Below are 18,960 nucleotides of genomic sequence, written 5' to 3' on the forward strand. Positions count from 1 at the left end.
GAACTGGTTTTGAACAAAAGACAAATTATTTATTTCTTTCTTCAAATGAAGCATAACACTAAGGTATAAAGGGAGTATAAATAACATCTGATTGTGCTCCTAAGCTCCATGCTATAACTTTCTTGCAATGACATCCTTCAACAAATTAACTACATCATTACTGTTAAGTATTAATTGCACAAAACAGATACACAAAATATATAATGAGCTAGAAAGAGGACAACATTCTTCCATTATGACAAACAATTCTAACAAGAAATGGAAAAAAAAAAAACCAATAGATCTAGGCTTACACAGATGGCAACACCGAGAGTTTTTAAGTCCTCTCCTTGAACACATTACATGTGATAAATAATATGCAAAATATTTAAAGAATTTTATTGTTGCTTACAGAAGATACTTAGCAAGCAAAGAGACAGTAGCAATCACTGCCTCATGTCTCATATCCCCATCATTCAATGCAAATGTTTACATTTCATGCAATAATCCTGAGCTTATTTTCAGTAACATTGAAATGTCATCTATGTTAATTACCAAATACATACAGAGCCCAGCTATGGGGTCTATTGTATTATTAAGGCATGAAAAAAGAATAGCAGTTTATTAACTCTGAATGCCACAAATACAGCACAGCAGTTAGAAGGCTCAAAAAAGCTCAGAAAGTACCAGTGATTTCTGTGCGAAGGTCCTCCCAGAACACAACTGAATCATCAGCTCCTGAAAAGGCACAGAATCAAATCCTGGCCTCACTGACATCAGGGAGTTCTGCCATTGCCTTGACTGCTGGACCAAGCTTCAGAGCTATCAGGAGTGACACGGACTCCTCTTCATATCCCCAAAAAATTGACAAACTTCTTCTCACTCAAGTCAAGTATGAATTTAAAAAACAATACCTACATATCATTTTGTTAATTAGTATTTTAAGCCTATGGAAAGGTTCCATTCATTATACAGTATGGCAATCAATAAAAAGCTTTTTCAGAAAAAGCTTATTTGTTAGTCTGATTTTTAGTATGTTAAAAGAAGGGGGAAGTGTCATGAAAAGAACCTCTGCCAAGTCTATGTTCTATTTAGAATTTATTTTTAATTTTAAAATGAAAGACTTTGGTAAGCCAAACCAAGGATATGTGATGCAATTCTAGACTCCATGGTTCCATGGCTGTTCTGAAAGACAAAGATCACCACAGCCCTGTCCAGTCATCAAGTGAAGAACTCGTCATCTGCAGAAGTTGAAAAGGGCTAGCAGTATTTGGATTGTGCAGTTCTTCACGTAGTTCTCTATTTTACATTTGAGAAGTTCTTGCAAAATGCCCTTTAGCAAGCCAGAGTATTCCAGTTCAGCTAACTAAGCCATTGAAACCAAGGCCAAATTGCTGGCAAGACTTACTTCATACCAAATTGCAATATTTCCCATACTGGGAACTAAAACAGCAGATGATCCCCTCTAACTCTGCAACTGCTATTGCCTAGCCTTTGTGTAAGTATTTGCCTACTTGAGCTCAGAGTTTACAGATCCAGTAGCCTTATTCTTCATCTACAGGTGGCCCACGGTCTACCGTGGAAAGAATGCTGGCATGCAAGAGGGGCAGACTTTGTCTGCTCACAGTACCCCTTGCAGACACAAGCCACCCCTTGACAAAGGTGGTGCTGTCCGATCCTGTCACTGGAAGGCTCTGAAAACTTTGCAGATGCACAAATCCGACTTAACTAATTTCACCTAAAACACCAAGTTATAATATTGAAAAAAATTGTTTTTCACACTAAAACATTCAGGAAACTCATTACTGTCTCGTTTGAGATTGAAGGAGAAAAAAAAAAGGTTGGTGATCTTAGTTACTGGGTTAGAATTTGCATGGGTTTTGGTTAACTTCTCCTAATAAATAAGTTAAAGAAGGCTAAGGCTATAAATTGGTACTGTTTCATTTATAAATAATCACTTTACTTCTCTTCTAAAAAACGTGTTAAGGAAAAAGGTGGCCAGAAGGATCACACATGTTGTAAATTGTAATTTGGTTGTTAGGTTGTAAAACCCTAAAATGTACGTGAAGTTGAGCACAGTGTAAGAAAAAAACCAGTTTTTGATTAACAACTTATTTACAAGTTCATAAAATCAACTGAACTGGAGTAGATGTTCTGTGTTTGTCACCAATATTTTATTGTAACTGGTAACTTGCACGCTTTGTAGTAGAACAAAAAGAAAATAAAGTTCACTATATACAGCCTTTGTACAGGCTACTTGACTATACTCAAGGCATAGTGATCATAACACAACCTAGTCTTCATAATAATTTGTGCACAAAAAGACACCAATCAGACATTATGTGAACATTACAGTGAAATGACATCACAAGTCCAGTGAAAGTTCAGCATCATACAAAACATATTGATCTACTGCAAATGACATCCTTTAAAACAATAAGCCTTTTTTCAGTAGTAACTTAACCAGAGTCCGATGCAGAGATTTGTGTGGTTATAAGTCTTTTAAGTGAAGCAACCTCTGCAGATAAATTTGCTATGCCCTGCTTCAAATAGAGGTTCTCTGACTCAGAGACATTGTAGATGTTGTCTTTTATTTCAACAACTCCAGTTTTGCAACCACTCTGAATTTTAACGTTGAGTTCCTTCTGATGCCAGAGTTCTGGTTTAAGTGACCAGTCTTGGATGTTAGTCACTTGAACCGAGAAAGGAGTGTGAGAAGAATGCACCAAATTCTGCGCACCATGTTTTTCCAGCTCAAAATGTCTTTTTGAGGACATGTCAATGGGCAACGACAATTTCTGTGTTGCATCATAGTCATTATCCATTGCTTCCACTTTAACTTGCATGGCTTTGGCTTTAATTCGAAGCTTGTGAGGCAAAGCTGAAGAATTCACTTCTGGAACTTTAACTGTTGCATGAACATTTTTATGTTCGACTGGGGAATGAATTGGACCCTTAGGAACCTGCTGTTCATCTTCTCCATCAGATGACTTTCCAACTACACCATCATCAGTTTCTGACGTTCTCGGAGAATTACTGGAGGACCTATTAACTTGCAAGAGAGGAGGAGAATGTGAGTACACATTAAAGGTAGCTCCCATGTAGTTTGGATATATGGATGCTTTATATGAACCTCTGTCATCTCTTGGCTCTCTCTCTAATTCCATGGGCTCTTGCTTTATAATCTGGAACTTATTTTCAGGACTTCTGCAGTTGCTTTGTATACGACTCGGCTGGGTGTGTTCTACTGTTGATGTTTCAGACACATCAGACATTGAGCTTTGAGGAGAATGTTTAATGACAGAAATACAACTGCTACCAACTATAGATGGTTCATGTTCATCTACAAATGAGTTAATATTTGATTTGGAACTCTGATAGTCTTGGAAATACACAGTTGTTGAGCTACTGAGTTTCTGTATCTCTTGGGCATAGGCTGCAGAACTAATTAAACCAAACTTTAGCTTCAAAGAAAGCAGCTCCGCCTTCAAAGTGGCATTCTCTTCTCCCAGTGCAATTAGTTTGTTCTCTAAGACAAGATCATTCAGTCGTCGTTTTTCACGAGATCTTTTGGCAGCTTCGTTATTTTTCCGCCTTTTCTCCCAATACATAGCATCTTTCTTTTCATCTGGAATGAACTCCCGCTTTCTCCGGCAAGCTGAAGATTTGCTTTTTCCACTACTTGCTTCAGTAAGTAGTATATCTTCATTTGTAGACAACTCTTCAGACACTTCTGCTAAGGTAGACTTAAGTACCATGATTTTGTCCACATTGCTACTTGTGTCAACAGGTCCGTGCTCCTTTTTAAGGGTCTGCATTTTTCTCAGCTGCATCAGAAACAATTTGTAGTAGATCTACAATAAGCAACAGAGAAAGCGATCTCCCCAGTACTTCTTACTCCACAACTTGATAAATACAGTAATTTTAAATCCACACACATTCTTCCTTTTCTTTCATAATCTCAGACAGAAGTGTCTAGAATCAATTTTCTTAGCAGATTCAGTGGGAATCTTCTTAAAACCCTGGAATAAATAGAGAATTTTATTACTACTTAGGAATTGCTGGTTCAGGGCACACAAAAGTAGCTTCTGATAACTAGCTTAGAACTAGCATTTGATTCATTAAACCTGCTGTATGAAGAGTATGAAGACACTTCATATTCACACATTGAAACAACTAGTATTCCAGATTTTATGATACCTAGGTAGCAGATTTGCTTCCAAAACAAATGCAATATGATCCAAGGAAAAATCAATCAAAAAAGTATTTGAGTTTTGATCCTATGGTAATGCTGTCACAGAATTTTCCATGATATCACTGACCAAACTGAGACCTCCAATGCTTAACACTGCAGGACACTAGGCATGTTGATGAGCAGCACTGGAAAGTATCTTGTTCCCCACTAAAGTATCTCTTCTGAAAACAGCCGTGCGTGACTTAGAATGCAATATATTTGGGTCCTTCATGCATTAAAAATAACATAGGCTTATTTAGAGAAGCTGGAGTGCTTTCTATTGTTTTAAAATACCATCACTATCTATTAAAGCTATTAAACATTTAATTGCTGCTTTTGAATTCTATAAAAAATATATACATATATATGTATATAAAAATGTTTATATACATGCACATGAAACTTTAAAATGCCTTTTTGATCAGTCATATCAATTCAAACTAGCAAGTTCACACACATAAGCTGGGCAAATACCTAACAAAAAATATTGACCAAAAAAAAGCATTACATAATTATTTCTTGTATCTTACAAAGAAAATTTTAAAATCAGTACTGAAAAATACATTAGAGAAATAACATTAAATTAATAATTTGCATTTGGCAAGCTGTCTTATTATGTCAAAGTAAAGTTTAATACCATTGAGGCATGTGCACCTTCAGAAAACAGTGTTCACACTGAAGTGGAAGTTTAGACCTACGAGTCTTACTATTAATAAGGAAAAACTAGCCTAACCTTTAGCTTCAGACATTCTAATCATTAAATTTGAACTTAGCATTTAAATTAGCCTTTGCTATACTTAGTCTCTCTCAATCAAAAAAAAATATTTATTCTCATAAGATCATTTGGTCTTCACCTGAGGCTTCTCAGTATCTCATTTGCCACAGTCAGTCATGTTCCTGGTAAAATGAATGTAGTATGCCAAGTGCTTTTATAGAACTGACTATTGAGTCAGTAATCATTCTTGCCTGTACAACCAAAAAAACCCTGACAAAAAACCAAAGCAAACAACAACAACAAACACCACCCCCCCAACCACTTCATATTAATATCTCTATTTATTGGGAATATTTTTACAATGACTAACGAAACTAATTTTAAGATTATTAGTCAGGAAAGTTATAAAAGAATTAATGAATTGTATTCTGCCAGTTTCTCTTGTCTTTTCCAGAAGGCAAAGTGGAGTGAGTGATGTAATAACAATTAAGCAGGGTCATAAAGACTAAAGTTTCAAGCTGTGTTCTGTTCCATCAAACCATGCCAACTCTTCTTTCGTAAAAAAAAATAACACATTTAATAAAACAACTAAGTGGAATTTCCTAAAATCCGTGGTTAATTATTGACATGTAACTATTTGTCTTTGATAATACAGCCTTAATGAAAAAGAGCAAGAAGCTAACCACACCAAAGACAGCAGCTAACATTTCAGTGCAAAAGCAGCACCACAAATTGCCGTGTTAGGAAAGAAGAAATGTACCTCCAATACACAACCAGTTACACAATAAGACCCTGATCCAAAATTCTAACTGGAGTCAAAGGGAGTTTTCTGCCAAAAAGAGAGCTGGATCAGGTTTAAAAACAAACATATGCCCCACAACAAAGTAACATCTGTTTGTCCAAACTTTCGGTACATTTTGACTTACTGAAGTAGCTGTATAGCCATTTTGCCCATCTCACTGCTACATGTAATCAGTGGTTCAATTAGTATATATTCCATTTTAAACCTACTGCAACTCAATACTTTAAAAAATCATTGCTGAACACACAGAATTTAAAAAAAAAAATTAAAAAAAAGGAAGAGAAGACAAGGTCATTTGACCTTTTGTCACATTTGTAGAATATTCGGTTTCTGTAACATCATTTTACACTAATAGAAAAATACTGGGATTTTGTTTCATTACACTGTAGCACTGGGAACGCATGGTTACTGAACTGTAGTTGTCTTGATATACTACAAACACTGTATTCACTTGTATCAGGAGAAAATAGTGCATCTCTGAGGAACTGCAGACACCTTGTATGGGGCACAGCAGGAAACAGTGTAACATGTACTGAATACCTATGAAATCATCACTTGTCTCTTAGCGGGCATCTCGGTCAACGCCCACTTAAGTAAAAAAGGTTCACAACAACTTCTGTGAAATTTCAGGTCCTTAACAATTCAGAGCTCTTGATTTTAACACTAACAGAGAGCTAAACTCAAACCCAAATACAAATGTTTATTCTCCCAGAAAGCAGAAACTAATATGTATACATCATTATTATACATATATGCCATATACCCTAGAACATCTACACTTACTTGAAACGGTAGCAACAGCAAGGAAGTACTTAGAGAATCAGTGGATATTTTAGAAGAATGAAACCACACCTATACAAAAGCAATAAGTTTAGTCTTGAACAAGACTGCTTCAGGACAAGAATTCTGACTGTGTCTATCTGTGACGGTCTCCAGCTCAAAGTGATTCCACTTTAGTGTTTGTCCAGTGTTGTGGTTTAGGAAAAATACTAATAATGGTAATAATAATTGGCAAAAAGTTGTTGGATTGTGGGTTTGTGGGGTTTTTTTTCTTAAATGAATGCAGACTAATGACATAGTTCATCAATATGGCCATCAACAAAAACTCAGCTCCAGGTCCAAACATGTCTGCAAGCCTAACACTAGCACTGAGCTGCACTTAGCCCAACAAGCTGCAGAGTTCACGCCCCCTGTTCCACGGGACATCTGCAGATTGGGCCATTCCAGCATACACTCTGCTAACTGTAGCATTGATTCCTCCTGTTTTGGCCAGTCTCCCTCCTGTACACGTTGTTCCTGGCACAAACAGACGGAACGTAAGTAGCATGCAATCTACAGCAAATATTAAGCGTGTATCAAAACTACCATGTTTTTGCACGCAGTATTCAACTTTGCTCTCTGCCAGAGTCCATCAGTAAAGCTGTCAGACAGATGTGTAACCCACTGACATAGTCATACTGGTTTGCTGTTTCTGCAGTTAGACCTAATGCCATTACTGTACTGAATTAACAAAACAGAAATAGATCTTTAACTCTTTCCATATCATGGCAACTGGAATCACTGCTTTACAAACAGGAGTCAAACCCCTTGCTTATTAATACTTCTCCATGTGGATCAGTCCAATGCTGAGTCTGTAAACAAATTAAATTCCATCTGATGATAATGGCAACATACCCTCAATGGAACTAGTCACTTCACTTGAATTTTATAATTCCACTGGAAAACATCGGTATTTACACATAAATTAATGAACTGTAATGATTCCTCTGACTACATTTCAAATTCCAATATTTTCCCTTATGATTAATTTTTCAATTGCTTTATCACTCCCTCATAGAGTGTTATAAAACCAACATTTGGTTGGTTGATGTTAATGGCATTGAGTGCCAATTCAACAACGTAATAACACTCGACCCTATTAACTTAATTACAGAGCCAGTCTTGCTCCCACAGCAATTTTGCCATTGGTTTCAACAGAAGCAGAACACAATCCCAGATCCAAGTATTAATGAGACTATTGTATAGAACTCATGCTATTGAAGCAAGAAATAATGTATGCAGAAATCACACAAAGTTAATTTATCCATGGACTTCAAAAAATACTTAAGTGACAACATAGTACATTCACGGGGATTTATGTATTCACACTGTAATAATTGAAATGTCTCAAAGGTTGAAGGACAGGCCCACAATCTTTCTTCTCTCTTCTGTGTAATTTAATTACATAAATAATTTCTGCTTTAGAGAATGCATGTGGGCCTCCCTATGTATGTAAGTTTCCCCACAGAACAACTGCATATTATTATTTACACTTAGCAAAATAATTCATGCTATTTCCAAGCGTAATTTTTCAAATGCATCCTAGAATAAAACAAGTTATTTATTCTACTGCTCTAGCATTTTGATAGTGATTCTATGAAACTAAATGAAATCCTGTCTCTAGCACTGGATGCTCAAATACAAATCACTTTTGCATCACCATGTGCTCAAAAAAAAAAATATATCTCAGTCCTTAAATAATAGCGAAGTACAGCTTCTTGTTTTAGACAAGAACACACATCTATCACCATCACCACTATGTGGCACACTCTAGAAAAGCAATAAAAGCTTGTACCGATGTCTCTGCTTACTTTTAGTTGCTGTTGCCCATGTTTTGCACAGGTATCATTAACTATATTACTGCCACCGTTCTGCCACGGTGCACTGATTTTGAATATCTGTCTACATAGCAGAAGAGCTGCTGTAGAAGTTGTTCGTAAATTCCAAAGTCACCAGTTTGCATTCCAAATTTTGAAAAACTGAAGGATCTAGTTTGCACTTTATCTTCAAAGTGTTCTAAAAACAGTTGCTATCTGTCTCGATGCTTCCATGAGGTACAGAAAAAAAATATCATTCTCGTTGCACACATGAGACAGGAGGCTGAATTTAAGCTTAGGTGGTGCATATGCAGCCTACTTAAACATTGCTGAAAAATTTTGGAGATACTCTTATCTCTGCTGCTTCTCACAGACAAAAATTATGCCATGAAACTCTCCGACAGAGAGGAAGATTTCCAATCTCTGTTGAAATCCTTCAACACACTCCTTCTTGCCCTTTATCTAGAAAAGTTTGTAAAATTATGTTCCTGTTAAAGAAAAGCTCTAATGCTGGCTCCACAGAAAAACTGATATTATCCCTAGGACATATTTGTGGGCGAAAGGGTCTAGAGAACGTAGAGCTAATGAAGCTAAAACCTTTCCAAAAAAACCCAGGTGATGGCATTTTATGCTATGACGGACAGGTTTTCCACAGTTGGAGAGGGGAAAAGCATTTACACTACAAACATTACCACCAATTACTGCTGTTACACGGTCACATGCATAAGGACCACGAATCCATTACAACAGCATGGAGCAATGCAGAACTATTGATCCCGTGCACAGTTCCCTTTCCTTACAACTTCACGAACATCTTAAGTGCTTGCTGTTTCAGGACCAATGTGTAATTAGGTCAGTGGAACACTGATGATGATAGCTTTGTACAAGATGACCCACTTTTGCTAAAATGTTGATCATCTTATTGAAAGGAAAAAAAAAAAACACAGGATATGTCCACAGAACATAGTCCACTGGGAACATCAGAAATCATTTATTATGACACCGTTCAATCAAATGTAAGAAAAAATTAGTAAGATTGTCACAGAACGTGGAACAATGTTTCACATTTGTATTACCAGAAAGCTGATGTCGTGTGTAATCTTTACAAAAGACTTTTATTGTTGGAAAAATTACTTAAGTTACTGTTTATCTTAATAACTACAAATTAACTCATTACAGTGCAGCCTGCTTACCAAAGGTAAATTACACAAATTATGCAAATAAATTTATTATTTGGAGATCACAAAACATATATTAAGGGTAGCTGTTGTTCGAAAGGTCAGTCAAGCTTAACAGGAGCAAATTTGCCCTATATTTTCTTCCATTTCCTTATGAAGATAGTATGATTCTATCAGGTCTATTTATTTTTCCTAAAACAAGCTCTTTGATGTTCTGATTTAAAGGGTACAAAACAAGATCTAAGAATATTACCAGAAGCACCAGGAAAAACTTTAAAACAGAGAAGTAAAGGAAATGTATATATAACTGAGGTAAATACTTAATTACTTATAGATACAGTATGTACATATAAATATGTAATTTAAATATCATATCACTTTCCAGTATTTTGAATAAAGCCTCAATAGAAACAACCATTACTGAAGGTTACAGTACTATGACAGTATGTTTCTCATTTCAATAACTACTTGGTAGCACAAAGAACTGCAAAAAGCTATAACTTAATAGCTACCCATGTTCTGGAAATACAATCTCAGCTTTGCCCTAGTTACAAACCATAACCCACCTAACCCCCCCCACAAAATCAAATATTAATTATTCTGACAACAAATGGCTTTCTATTATTGAACTGTGTTCTTAAAATCCCAAGCACGGACCAGACCTTCAGCTGACCTAAATTTATATGGCTCTATTTAAAGGCAGCAGAATTATGTCAATTAATCCCAGCTGATACTCTAAACATGCATCTTGTTATATAACTGAAGTAAATATATAAAATACACACCAGATGTAAAATGTTGTTATCTACCACTCACTGCAAATGGAACAGAGAAATAGCAATCTTTAGAGCTCCAAATTCCGTGAGATGGTCCAGCCCACTGCCCATGCTAAGCATCATTTTCTTTATTGGGTTGCATTCCACTTGTAAAAGGAGGTCTTGCAGCAGTGGCACCTATATTGCTAACTGCTGTGCAGACACCTCTGTAGCAAAAACTAGTTAATTATTCAAATACTTTGGGACAGACTGAAAATTACACCAAGGTGGAGCAACTCCAGAATGGGGAAAAAAGCTCCATCTTAAAAAAGGCATTTTTTCTGATTGAAAATAGATTTATTTAATATCTGTCACCAGAATCAGTCTCACAGTATGCTAATTTACACATGGGTCAATTCAACAAGTGAATTAGGAAAAAAATACAGGGTATCTAAGGTGGCATTAGTAATAATTCATTTCAGAACTACCTTCTAATAGATTTATTTAAGAATGTTGCTTCTATCACATTTTTGGTCAAGTCCAAGTATGTCCTCGCTTACACAATTTTATTTTTTACAGTCCTCCTTATCAACAGTATTACACAGTTACATTACCTTGTGGCTTTTTTTTAAAAATATGTTTGAAATAATTATTTTCAAATACTGTAAAATAACATTTTAATACTGTAAAATACTAAAACAGAAATCAACTGTCACTTTCTTTTAGTATGGACTACAGGAATTGGCCATCTATTTGCATTTTTTTTCTATTACATAGCCTAAGCACATTTATATCTCATAACTGGCTGTAATGACCATGGCAAGGTCACCTAGAAGAGTCAATTAAGCTGATGAGTCAGATACATTGCTTAACAGTGTGTAATAAGACTCAAACAGAGGATTTTATTGTTCATATTATTGCATCACAGTGATGTTATAACAGCAGTGAGATTGCTGTCTGGAAAAAAACTATTGCATAAGGATGGTTTGCATAACCATTTGTTAAAATAAGTAAATTTAAAATGAAGTAAAGGTTTATTTTATTTAAGAGTTTTATTTCAAGATAAAGGATTGGAAAAAAGCAGCATGGTACTGGTATCTTTCTCAGACTCTATTTAGAACTTATTGCAACAGAAAGAATGCATGTTCTACAAATTTTGGCCAAAGCAAGGCAAATACTGTTCCTTCTTAAGATGAGATAAGCTGCATGGAGGTCATGCAAGTTCATACTGCTCATGGGAAGACTAAGCTTTTTGACACCTTGGGATCAGTTTCTTCAAAAAAAAAAAAAAAAGCCATTGAAACAGCAGAAACTGGTGGCTTTGGATTCAAATCCAGCAAGCTGGATATTTTAAAAGCTAGTTAAGAGTCTTTTGGAGCATGAGTTAAAAATGTTAAGTCAATAAAAATGGAAAGTAGAAGCAAAATATTCTAAAGAGTGTTAGCACTTCAATAGTCAAAGACATTTGTGAGAATTAAAACAATAACTGTTAGTGCCAATGTTATTGAGGATGTTTATTCAGTAGTCCTTGAACCTGTTGGTTTAAATCAGGTCTTTGGCCCAAAAAAACCCAATTCATTTGAGTTTCCTATCAAAGTCAACACTTTGATTGAATAAGGACCATAAAAGCGATGCACGTAGCAATATTTTAAACGAGGCTCTGGACTGAATTAATTACTGAGGAGGGCAAAGATGACTCAAAGTAGGTTACGTACACAGGAGCAAACATAATGAAACTGAGTGTAATCATTCAAGTTACAAGGACAAGCAAAAAAAAAAAAAAAAAAGTGTTGTTTTTAACAACAGTGTTTTTTTTAACACTCAGTAACCCCCCCAAAAAAGCTTCACAATCAAAGCTGTACTTGACCTCGATAATCAAGCAGCAAAAAGTTTATGCAGTCACCCAGAATATTACATTTTTAAAATGTTTTGCTACTACTACCTATGGCAGGTACAACGTGCATAAAGACTGTGGCTGGTGCACTCAGTTTGGAGTGTCTTGGTCATAGGCACAGTGATGTTGGTTTCATCCACTTGGAGAACCGTTTTAGCCATCACCAATGGAAAAAAACAAAACAAAACAAAACAAAGAAAAAAACAACCAACAACAACAAAAAAAAAAACCAAAACACCCAAACGCCACAATCAATCACCTAATCTCGAAAGCCAAGTTACCGCCAGCAACTTTCAAGCTATGCTCCCATCGAGGACACACACACAGCACAAGCTGACCCAGAGGAGCACAGAACACATAGCCGCGGTGGAGAAAAGCGGCTGGGGGATAAAAATAATAATAATAATAATAATAATAATAAAAACAGAATTGGGCAGTGGCGATTTATTTATTTATTTGTTTGTTTGTTTAATCACGCCGTTACGTAAGGGAACGAAGGAAAGCGCCCCTCTCGTGCCTACCTGCCAGGGGGGGGCCTTTGTCTGGCGATTTGTGGGACTTGGGAGGGAAGGGGGGAGGACGACGGGGAGGGTGATGGGCAAGCGGGGTGGGGACGCTCTGCGGGGCGCGGTGCGGGGCCCGCCACAAAGGATGCCCCGACTGCTGTCCCCCTCTACGTGACCGGCAGCGCATGGCCCCGTCCCGCTCCCCCCTTCTCTTGCGCTAAATCAACCCGCCACCCCCCCCTCCTGCCGCCACCGCCGCCGCCCCAGCCCCAGAACAAAGGGCTGAGGGGGAGCGCCAGCGCCCCCAGCCCTCCTCTCTCGCCCGTCGCCGCCGCCGCCGCCCCACCGGCCGCCGGGGGAAGGCAGGCAGAGGGGACCCCCGCGGAGGAGGAGGAAGAGGACGAGAAGGAGGAGGTGGGCGAGGAGGAATCGTCGGGCTCCGCTCCCCCCACCCCTGCCCGCCGGGGATGTCACACTGACCTACTGCCGGGGACCCGGCTCTGCTGCCCCAGGGGGGCCCCGGCGGTACCCGGCCCCACTCCCCCCGCCCGCCAGGGCACGGGAGGGACGGCTCTACCTCTGCCCTCCAGCGCGGCTGAGGTGTCCTATAAACGCCTTCTTTCCCCTTCCTTAAATTAAGCCATTCCCGTTTGTTTTGTTTTTTTTTTCTGTTTTTCTTTTTTTTTTTTTTTATTTTATTCCCCCCCACCCTCCCCGTACTGGAGAGATGGCACGGCTGCCTGGGCGAAACACGCCTTCCCTAAAAATACAGCCCTTGATCTAAAACGCCTCCGAAGGCGTGGAGTTAAAAAATCCGAGCAAATGCCTCGAACGTCTTACACACGCACGGCTCTGGAGAAAAGACCAGAAATAGCACTTGAAGCCACAATTGCTAAAACGCGATGGGGCTAAATATAGACTCAACACAAATCTCGTTTTAAGGCACCCGGCACGCAGCCGGCGAGCGCGCCTCGCCTCCCCACTTACCCAGTTGTCTACTTCCCTTATTAAACACACTTTAACAAAACCTGTTACAGTTACGGGTCTGGGGGGGGGGGCTTTTTTTTTTTTTTTTTCTTTTTCCGGGGCGAGATTGTCCTAGTTTCTTTGTAGGGAGATTATAAAATCGCATAATTAGCTCCCTCTTCCCCAGCCCGGCTGCCAGCAAATTCTTTGGTTACATAATGCAACATTTCCAGGAACTACTATGCGATCGGTCCCGCAGCGCCTAAAAAACAGCGACAAAAAGTGACGGGAAGGGCTGGCTGAGGGAAGCGCAGCCCCGGGCCCGGGCCGCTGCCATTGATCCCGGCTGCTGGCGGGCAGCATTCCCCCGCGCCGCCCGAGACCGGGGTGTCTCCGTCCGGCGGGCTCCGGCAGCAGCTCCCGCTGGCTCTGCGGCCGAGGCACGGCTGGCGCTGCCCGGCACCGAGCCCTCCGCCCCGCACGGCTCCGCCGCGGCGGCTCCGCTGCCCTGGGCACATTATGCAACGCGGGAGAGCCGCTCGGGCGGAGACGCGGGGGGCAGCGCGGCACGCCAGGAGCGAGCGCTCCGGACGGGGAAAGCCTTCTCCCGGCACCTCCCGGGTTGCCTCTCGGGCCGCCACCCTGCGCCGAGCCGCCCAGCGGGCCCGCCGCGGACCCTCCCCGCGCGGCGGCGGCGGCCGGCGCGGGCTGGGCTCGCCTTATGTAACAGCCGCCCCCGGCGCGCTGGGACGGAGCGAAGCGCCGGGGCGGACACCCCAACTTTATAAAGGGTACGCGCGCCGTTCCCCCCTTACCTGCGGCGCACTGCGGAGCGCCGGGCATGCCCCGCGCGGCGCGGGGCCGCGGGCGAGGCGGGCGCGGTGGCGGCGGTGCGGCGCGGAGCGGTGCCGCGCCGGGCGGGCGGCGGCGCGGAGGGATGTGTGTTAGTAGGTCAGCGCTGCGCGGAGCGCGCGCCTCATAGCCCCGCGTGCCGGCCGCGCCGCGCCGTGACTGGCGGCGCCGCCCCGCCAATGGGAGCCCGCCGCCGCCGCGCCGCGGCCAATGGGAGCGCGCCGGGGGCGGGGCGGGGGCGGGGCGCGGGGCGGGGCGCGGTACAGTAGGTCTGTGTGCTGCGATTGCATAACCGCCGGCGGGGGGGAGGGCGGGGGGGCGCGAGGGGGGGCCCGCGCTTACGTAACCGGCGCGCGGCGGCCGCGCGCGCTGGGGGGCGCTCGCCCCGCGCAGCCTCCGCCCCTCAGGGGCGCGGCGGGGCTCGGCAGCTGCTGCCGCCGCCACGGCCGGCTCGCCCGCCAGCCAGCCCGCCCGCCCGCAGCGCTGCCGGGAGTGCGCGGCGGTACCGGGGTGTGTCCGGGCGCCAACCGAGCGCCACCGGCCCCGCCGTCTCTCCGCGGCCGTTGCGCGCCCGGGGCGCGGGAGCCGCGCGCTCCCTCGCGGAGGCGCGCGCCCGCCGCCTCGCCACGCGCGCGCGGGCGGATCGCGCTGCGGCTGCTGCCACTCGCGGAAAACAGCCACAATAACCGTAAAAAAGGAGGAGGAGGAGGAGGAGGAGATAAATGGCAGCGGGGAGAAGGAGCCCAGCGCGCTGCCCGCCGTACCGGGGCGCCGCCTGGCCCCTGGCCCCTCGCCCGCTATCCTTCCTGGTCGTCAAGGGTGAAGGATCTTGACGATGTTTCTTCATCCACGCCCTCACCCCTGAGGCGGCAGCGCTGAAACGCTGCTCAGAAGCGGGGACGCGCTTCGGAGGAGCTCGTCCCCGCCGGCCCTCCCGGGGCGATCGCTGCCCGCAGCCCCCACCCAGCCCGCATCCCGGGCCTGGCTTCCCAAAGCGGAGGTGCCGTGGAGACTCTGGGGCGGGTTTGACCCGCTTAACCTCCGTTTTACAAAGCGACACATGGCCAACAAGCAGTCCAGTTCTCATCCCAGAATGTGTTCGAATGTACGCGTTTGATTAAGTGTGTGACATGAGTCTTCCTCATTTTTTTTTTCCCCGCAGAACGTTTGTCACTCTATTTCTTTTCCTTCGTAAGTAAAATTTATGGAGACAACAGAAATTTTTCCTTATTAAATCCTACTTCCAGAATCTAAATGATTCCTGATTTCATTCTGTTACACACTCTTACCAAAAAAGCATAGTCCTCACTAACATTATCCTTTTATATTACTCTGTCATCCCATATTTATATGTCAACAGAGATAGCCCTCTGGAGCAAAGTGAACCTAACACAAAGCAAATTCAGACTACTTTTCTGTTTATCTCAGCCTTCAGTCCTTTATCACATGTACCCATACCATCCCTTCACAATAAATCCAAGTCCTTGGATCCATTTCTGTTTATCTCTACAGATTATTTAATATGGAGGGTCTAATAACCTTTGCTCATATTGGTTTTGCCCCCTTCCTTTCCAGTTTCTAATATCTATCGTATGGAGCCTTGTTAGTGGTAAGAGACTATGGAGCCCACCATGAAAAAGGGAACTCGAAAGCTGCCCAAGTCTGAGACATCAACCACTGCCTCCATCTGGAGGCCACACAGCCAACTTTTTTTGCCATGCTTTCTCTTGCCAGTGGATAACAGACATGCAAAGACAGTTGGCATGCTGCTGTAAATGTCAGGCACGAGATCCAGCAATGAGCTTGAAGACCTGCTTGCTCATAAATATTAGTGGCCTACTTAAGGTCTTAGGCACACCAGAGAACCTATGTGAGGAGCCTTGTGCAGCACACCTTATGTTCCACGCTAATCTTGTACTAATCCAAGGCACTGAGTCCCCAGGACTTTCAAAAACTAAAAATAAATAAATAAATAAATAAAAAATCCTGAAACTTCAGGCAGTTTTTAAAATTAAATGGTACATGGAGTTTCCACCACAATAAATATTTTTGATGAATCCTGGGCATAGCATATACTTTTAACAACTTTAAATCTCATATCTGGAAAAAAAAATAAAAATAAACGCAGTAATTCAGATCTGACTTCATGACTCAGATTCTTGAAATTCTAGAGTTCTAGAAAGAAGTCTCCAAGGCAAATAATATCCTCCCTATGTGGGTGGACAGTCTTGAACATAATATTGCAGATGGAGTTTGGTCGCCTATTTGTTTATATGTTTGTCACTAATTATAATCAGCCACAAAACCAGACCTGATCTTTCTCCCGGATTAGTAACAAAGATGTTTTCTATATTTTACATTAGTTCTACTCTGTGGCAGTCAGGAGAGTCAAAACCTTCTACGGCAAAATCTCATCTTACTCTCCAGATCTTACAGTGGGTGCTTGGCAGATTCAAGGATAAGGTGGGATAGAGGGCTGAATGCTCATGCAGCTGAAGGAACATATCATTTTTCCATTCCTCCTGAAGTAGAGAAAAAAATAGCACGGATGAAAGCCATAGCTTTGTGCATTCTGCACAAAAGGAGCCTAAGGCTTTCGGGAAAACTCTAAAAAGAGAATCATTCTATGATTATCCACTTCTGCTGATTTTCCTACTGGAGGGATGAAGTAGGTCATGGAGATCTTTAGCTAAATTCTCAGCTGACTCTAGCATGGTAGGATTTATGCTTGCTTTTGGAGAGCACAATATTAACTTCAACTCCTTTAGATTCGTCGGTATTTATTGCGACATGGCTTAAAATCTCTTAACACTACCTCTGGTTTCGGCTTAATGCATATTGCTGAGTCTACACTGAGTCATAGTACAACATGTAGGGTCTAGAAAAGTGGTACTTGAGAAGTAATTAACAAAAATATAACAGAAGTAGTGTCCGCCATCTCTCACACTGGTTGACTAGTTTGCATTCAGTTTTGCCCATGCCTCTTGGACTTTCTGCGATATGAGCTTTGAATACGACCCGGCATGAAATTTAGAATCAGTTGAAGTCGACAGTAAAAGTTTTGGTGGCTCCGAAGAAGAAAGGCTTTAATTCCTCACCTTTGTTACAGTCCACATGCAGTACAATGTAATAATTGAAATGAGTCTGGAGCAAAATAAGGATAAAACACTTCTTAAGATTATGATTTACTGAACACAGTTTAACAATTTATATATATGTGTATATACACACACATACTATGAAATTAGCTGAAGGTATGGTGACTTCTGCTTTCATCCTTGGTTCCCTTGCATTGCATTCTTTATATGTGTAGGAGGTTTAATACATAGCAATGCAATTACAGAAAGCTATATTCACCAGTCTTTTTATATATTTAATGTGATCAGTGCTCAAAAATGTATAAGACTAACCTAGTCCTCCAGGGCTTCCTGCTCAAGATAAGTAGTAGTGAAAGTTCCATAAAATAGATGATATTGTGATTTTATAAAGATCAAAGCCAGAAATAAAATGCATTAAAGAAAAAGTCAAGTCATTTGACAACAGTTCAAAGTATTAATCAAAATATTTCCATGCATCTGGGAACATTTGTGGGAACTGTACTGGAAAAATATTTGTGCTGTAATGTACTCTTGCTAAAAGCAAACCCAAGAGAAATAGATGTTCACATTGTAACTTAGGCAGACATAAGTGAGGCAATGTTTACTGGAACTGTTAAGTGTGAAGAAACACCAAAAATTGCACAAGAAGTGCATGAACTAAATAAAGAAAATTTACATGATACTTTTGCACTGCAACAGCCAACTTAAAGCTTCATGGTCATTCATATGACAAATGAACAAAACTAAGAAGATTATGATGTTCAAGTATTTTAGATGAGTCTAAAAGCAAACAAAAATGTCCTGTTTCTTAGGTCACAGACAGTAATTCTGCCTGCAGAGCCACTGGCATATTATTCACTTTGATTCAGAGACAATATGGAGAACAGCAATATCCTCGGGACTGAGGGAAGTATCTGATTTCACCTGAATATTTAAACAAAAAGAGAAGTATTTTCAAAAAGGTTCTTCTCATTAATGAACATATATGCTGCAAATGTGTATAATACTGCCATTACTGGAACTCTTGAGGTAGTGCTGCCAATGTTGTGGAAAGTAGAAACGTGTATTGCCATTAATTTTCAATATTGGACTGGAAAAAAATCACTGGAAAGCCCTCGAGAATGTGAAAATGTGCCATTTTATTAAGTGTATAGTATGCATTAAGTGTATAGTGTGCATATAGAAAATGGTAAATGCTATGAATATCACTGGAAAGCAAAAAAAAAAAAAAAGAGGTAAGTCCCAGCTTCCCTATTCCCATGACTGAGCAGCAGACATGATGAGTAGGAAATCTGGAGCACACCACATAAAAGAACTAGAGAAGGAAAGCAGCAGGCACCCTGCA

At 41.3% G+C, this 18,960-nt stretch overlaps 1 protein-coding gene across 1 annotated transcript; it reads right to left on the minus strand.

Annotated features, from left to right (window-relative positions):
* Positions 1 to 4: 4 nt before the first annotated feature.
* NFIL3 (nuclear factor, interleukin 3 regulated) lies at positions 5 to 14,628 on the minus strand. The gene is made up of 2 exons (XM_051777431.1): positions 14,481 to 14,628; positions 5 to 4,001 (listed from the first exon to the last, which is right to left on the minus strand). The coding sequence occupies exon 2, from the start codon at positions 3,810 to 3,812 to the stop codon at positions 2,439 to 2,441; it is 1,374 nt and encodes a 457-aa protein (XP_051633391.1). The 5' UTR covers positions 3,813 to 4,001; positions 14,481 to 14,628; the 3' UTR covers positions 5 to 2,438.
* Between the last annotated feature and the right edge of the window lie 4,332 nt (positions 14,629 to 18,960).

This window comes from Manacus candei, unplaced genomic scaffold (genome assembly GCF_025592945.1).
Source record: "Manacus candei isolate 608988 ecotype Guabito, Panama unplaced genomic scaffold, ASM2559294v1 h1tg000010l, whole genome shotgun sequence".
Classification (NCBI taxonomy): domain Eukaryota; kingdom Metazoa; phylum Chordata; class Aves; order Passeriformes; family Pipridae; genus Manacus; species Manacus candei.

Excerpts from the sequence above, each read along its gene's own strand:
- NFIL3 (XM_051777431.1), bottom strand. The coding sequence starts at position 3,812 with ATGCAGCTGAGAAAAATGCAGACCCTTAAAAAGGAGCACGGACCTGTT.